Below are 5,545 nucleotides of genomic sequence, written 5' to 3' on the forward strand. Positions count from 1 at the left end.
CATTTACAAGACCATCATTCATAGATTAGATACCAGCAAGATTCACCTGTCAAGATTTGCATAATATACGCCTGATGATTGTTATTTTCTCCCCTTGGAATGCATACTTCTGGATGAAGTGAGAATTTCAACCCACATGACAAACCGCACAGAGGTAGCACACAAATAAAGAGTGCTGTGACATCTTAAAGCCTTTCACATTGCAACACAAGCAGTGGAAGTCGGTGCACATTAAGGACAGAAGGCAGAAAGGTCAACCGTGGGTGGAGCAACAGCAAATGACACACAGAACAAATTAATTCTAGTTTTGCCCCAATCCTACCAAGTTATATAACGGGGAGGCTCCAGAGAAGGAAGCCAACAATCAGTGCCACCTCCTGGACTGGATACAAGGCTGAAGGAGGGCAGGTGGAGACTGCCTAAGACCAAACTGAGGTTGGTGGTGCACGGCCACCTTCGCCCCAATGAAAAAACCTCTGCTGGACCAAGGTTTCCATAAAGCCCACTTCACCACATAAACTTATCCACAAACAGGCTGCAATTCTGCATCCATTATTACTGGTATCGGGAAGTTTTTAATGTCTGATGTTTTATTACGTTTTAATATGTGCTAGAATAATGACCAGGGTATAAATAAAATTATTATTCTTATTATTCAATCAATGTGTGCAGCACTTTACAGAGTACACGAGTCCCATTTAGTTCAGTGCGGCTTTGCTTCTGAGCAGACACGCCTAGGATTACACGGCACATATGCCCTGTGGAACGCCCTCCCAGCAGATGTCAAACAGATAAACAGCTATGTGGTTTTTAAAAGACACCTGAAGGCAGCCCTCTTCAGGGAAGTTTTTAGTGTTTGACGTCGTGTCGGGTTGTTACTATTTTTTGTCGGGAGCTGTCCAGAGAGCTTGGGCCAACCCAGTCCGATGAGTGGCATATAGCTAATAATAATAATACTATTATTCTGTTGTTGTTGTCCGTCTGTGGAGTCAAAACAGAGCCCATGAGCGCAGAAACATGCTTGCACCGGGTTACTTAATAGGATGGATTAGGTCAGGTTTTTGCACACATTCAACCGGTCCTCCCTGGTACTATTATTTTCACCATTATTGACCGTGAAAGGGAGGGAGGGTCTCTCGCTTTTCTCCCAGATGCCAGGGGTGCCAACTTGAATAAAAGATTGTGTCTGTGTGTGTTTTTCCAGGTAAAGACCCACCTCACATAACCGATCGCATGACGTGGCGCACACGCACCATTTGAAGGGCAGTGCTCATCCACTTTGGGGGTGCCCCCTCGGGTATTTTATGGAGGGGTGGGGGATTGCCACCCCCTCGCAGACACCCGCCCGGGAGGCCTTCCCTTGGCCTTCCCCCCCCCCCACCCTCAGCCCTAGACAAGTGTCTCCCCTCACCACCCCCAATCCAGCCAGCCAGGTCCCCCCCCCGGCGCACTCACCCGGCCTCCCGCATGACGTTGCCGTCGCCGCAGTCGCAGGCTCCGCCGGCCTGGCTGCGGAACATGTTGTAGTCGTGTCCGGCGTGCTCGCCTTGGTGGAAGCACTCGGCGCAGAGGCTCATGCAGGGCGAGATGCCGCACGTCCGGCACCGGTAGGCCACGAAGTTGGCGGTCCACACCAGGCCGCACAGCGTGGCCGGGTCGTAGGCCCGCACCGCCTGCACGAAGCTGTCCCACGGCTCGCCGCCCGCCAGCAGGCAGCGGCACCACGCCAGCGCCTCCGACACCGACTCGCCGCCTCCTCCGGCGCCGCCGCCGCCGCTCGGCGGGCTCAGCACCGTCTCCAGCAGCGCCCGCAGCTCGCTCGCCGCGGCCTCGCTCTCGTCCGCGCTCAGGCTGAGGGCCGCTTTGAGGCGCGACGCCGTGGCCCGCTTCTCCTGGGCGCTCGAGCCCCCGGCGGCGCCCGCCATGACGGCGGCGGCCTTCTCCCCCCTCAGCAACCGCGACGCAGCTCCGGCCGCCGGGCTCCTTCGCTCGCGGCCCTCTCGGCTCCGCTTTCCCCTCCCTTCGCCGCCTCTCGCGATAGCCGGGAAAGCCGGCGCCCTGCCCGCCCGCCTCAGGCCGCCTCCTCGGCTCGACCCGCCGCCGCCGCCGCCTCCTCCTTCTGCCACGGCTGGCTCCTGGCGGCGCCTCCCCGCCCTGATGTTACTGTATACACACCCGCCCCCTCCGGTGTGCAGCCTCCGAGGAACCTGCGTGTTTATATATGTACGTGTGTACAGGGCGGGTTGGTGCGCCTGCTAACACGCGTGAAACGCAAAGCGCTCGCGGCGTTCACACGACACACGGCGAGCCAAGCGGCGCGTTTCGGCCAAAGTGTCCACTCAAGAAGCGAGACGCGCGTCACGGAGGCCCGACCCAACTCTTTAGCTAGAGGCATAGGAGCCAACTCCTAGGGGCCGAAGGGACACCCCACTTTCCATAAAACATTTGAGGCCAAAGTTAATGGGCATTTTGCACCGCATCCGGTGATCGGTCATGTGAGGTGAGGTTTACCTGACCCACCCCACAATATTCTATTCAAGTTGGCTCCTCTGGGTTGTGTTGTTGTTATATACCGCCCTATGCCCAGAGGTCTCAGGGCAGTTGACAGAACAAAATCAAGATATAAAGCCACAAAATGTAAAATCAAAATAAAAGCAACAACCTGCCAATTAGTGTTCACCAAACTTGGGTTACCACAGCTGGTGTCTTTTTTTTTTTTGGACTACAATTCCCATCATTCCTGACCACTGGTCCTGCTAACTAGGGAAGATGGGAGTTGTAGTTCAAACACAGCTGGAGACCCAAGCTTAGGAAACGCTGGTTTTAAGGCAAGCATGTCCAAAGTCTGTTTCGAGGGCCTAATCCGGCCCCTGTGGCAGTTTATATTATTTCAACAACTTCAATTCTAAAGAAAGCTCAACAACTTTGGGGTAAAATCGTAAAAAAGCTCAACAACTTCAGTCCTCAGCAACTAAGATCAGCTTTCACGCATGTTCAGTTCATCAAATCTGGCCCTCTTTTACAAAAGTTTGGGCACCCCTGGGGAACAACTGTGTGGTGGCATTCACAGAACGGCCCTTGAGCCACGCATAAGGAAGGTTGATGACGTTTTTTGACCGATAGTCCTTCGCTTCAGGCACCCACTAGATTTGGAAGCAGTGCTAGATTACCAGAAAGGTAGAGTAGGCCATGGGCAGAGAGGGCTGCTGCCCCCTCCCCAAAATTAGTAAAAATCAAATCTGAGGTTCTGTCCCCCGGTCAACAAAAATCCTGGCTATCCCCATGGAGTAGGCACCGCCTATGGGTCCCATGCCTTTTAGGGGCCCCACAACAATGGATTAAAATAATTTTGATTTGTTCTTGAAAGAAAATAATCAAGGAAGGGTATTCCAATGTATATACTGTTGCCTTGGATGCACCCCACTCCTGATAGCACTCTGTTAACCTCTGTTGCTGCAGGCAGCGGTATAGAAGGCCCAGCACTAAAAGCGGTGAAACAAATGGTTGCAAATATGCAAAAGCCACAGAAAGTTTTGAATCAATTCACCTGGGTGTCCCCAGTGCACGATTACCAAATAGGCAGAGTAGGCCTATGGGCCGACCCCACACCTTTTAGGGACCCCACAACAACGGATCAAAATAATATTGATTTGATCTTGAAAGAAAATTGCAGTCCAAGTATTAGGAGATCATTTGGTAGGGGGGCACTGAGATTTCAACTGCCTAGGGGCCGCCACAGGGTTTAATTGGACACTGGCTGCCCTTTAACCCCAGATAGCTCCCCGAAAGCTACATCAATTTGGGAGTAAATCCCACTTAACGGGACTCGCTTCTGAGTAGGCATGGATTGGCTCGTGCTACTGGCGGGCGTTGGGTTTCCGAAAGCAGCTTATTTTGCCGAGAATTGTATGCTGCTTCCCCGTAATGTTATGTACTGAAGTTCTCAGCCTGGGCCAGCAGGGGGATACTGTAGATAGTTTTCACTCAGGTCCACATATGCAAATAAGGGATTGAAAGTGACGTTCAGTGATTGGATAGTTACAGAAAGTTGTTACAGTTGCATTGTAGTGGAGCTCTATATAAGCAGGCTGGCTGAACCCTTCAGTTCTGTTCTGTTCTGGCCTTTGAATAAACAAGAGCTGTTTGAAGAATTGCTGTGTTGTCTGATATGTTCACCCACAACTTAACATGTAACATCTTACATAAGCGGCTTAAATGAAATGCAATAGTTAAAAGCTGCCATCTGTATTGAAGTTAGCACATTTGAATCCTGGGCTTTTAAGCAGGTTTGCAATCGCTTTAAAATCTGCGCAGATCTACCCCTCTGATCTACCCCTCTGATCCAATGGGCTTTTAGGCAGAAGGGTAATCAACTGTGCTGAATCAATCTCGCTCCCCAAACCGCTTCTCCCTGGTGTAGGACTGCCATACGTCCGGATTTTCCCAGACATGAACTGGATTTCAAAGGCGGAATTGACGTCTGGTTTGAATTTTCAAAAGGTGGTGCTTTGTTCTGGATCTTAGGCAAGTTGATCGAAAGCAGATGAAAACATTAGCAGGATTTTAACTTCACTTGTAACAAATATCATGGACAATATGGATAGATACCAAACACAGACTATGAAATGATATGCAGTTGGAAATGCTGACAATAGGAGCCATGGAGGGGGTGGGGGAAAGTTGCGAGATTCAGAGAAATCTCATTTTATGGATATGTATTCGGCATTGCTAGGTTGGCAGGAGCAGGGACTGAGCAACAGGAGCTCACCCCGTTGCAGGGCTTCGAACTGCCGACCTTCTGATTGGCAAGCCCAAGAGGCTCAGTGGTTTAGACCACAGCACCACCCGCTCGATCCCAGCTCCTGCCAACCTAGCAGTTCGAAAGCATGCAGTGCAAGTCGATAAATAGGTACCGCTGTGGTGGGAAGGTGTACGGCGTTTCTGTGCACTGCTCTGGTTCGCCAGAAGCGGCTTAGTCATGCTGGCCACATGACCCGGAAGCTGTACACTGGCTCCCTCGGCCAATAAAGCGAGATGAGCGCCGCAACCCCAGAGTTGGTCACGACTGGACCTATTGGTCAGGGGTCCCTTTACCTTGATTAGGCATTGTAACTAATTTTTCATTTGTAAAATCAAATAAAACTATTTCCAAAAGAAAAATCGCAGTGTTTTTTTTTTTTTGGGGGGGGGTCTTCCTAAAATTTTTTAAAAGCCCCACAACTTTCGCGGTGTCCTGGGTTCTTTACTTTTCGAAATATATATGGCAATCCAACCCTGACTTGTGCACATAGCTGTCAACCTTCCCTTTTTTGTGGGAAATTCCCTTATTCCAGTGCCGTTTCCTGCTGCTTCCGGCTGCTATCCCGGATTGTTAGATATCCCTGGGACAGGTGAGGCTGCTGATCCCTTATTTTCTAGGCTGCTGATCCCTTATTTTCAAATCTGAAAGTTGACAGCTATGCTCGTGCATAGAAAGTGCCAGTTTCCATCCCATTTCTCACGCTTCCAGGGCAGGCGCCGGATTCCTGCTCCGGGTTTTCGCTGC

The 5,545-nt window shown here is 51.0% G+C and overlaps 1 protein-coding gene across 4 annotated transcripts in view; it reads right to left on the reverse strand.

Annotated features, from left to right (window-relative positions):
• UBR3 (ubiquitin protein ligase E3 component n-recognin 3) overlaps positions 1 to 2,131 on the reverse strand; it is a 90,572-nt gene extending 88,441 nt beyond the window's left edge. For 2 of the 4 annotated variants that reach the window (XM_083467327.1, XM_083467326.1), the window contains exon 1: positions 1,456 to 2,086. In XM_083467327.1, the coding sequence (XP_083323453.1) occupies positions 1,456 to 1,925 (470 nt within the window). In that variant the 5' untranslated portion in view covers positions 1,926 to 2,086. Of the gene's footprint in view, positions 1 to 1,455 lie in introns of all 4 variants that reach the window. The other 2 variants (XM_083467329.1, XM_083467328.1) reach the window with 2 other exon arrangements.
• Between the last annotated feature and the right edge of the window lie 3,414 nt (positions 2,132 to 5,545).

The sequence above is a fragment of the Podarcis liolepis genome (genome assembly GCF_965112155.1).
Source record: "Podarcis liolepis genome assembly, chromosome: 1".
In the NCBI taxonomy this organism is placed as follows: domain Eukaryota; kingdom Metazoa; phylum Chordata; class Lepidosauria; order Squamata; family Lacertidae; genus Podarcis; species Podarcis liolepis.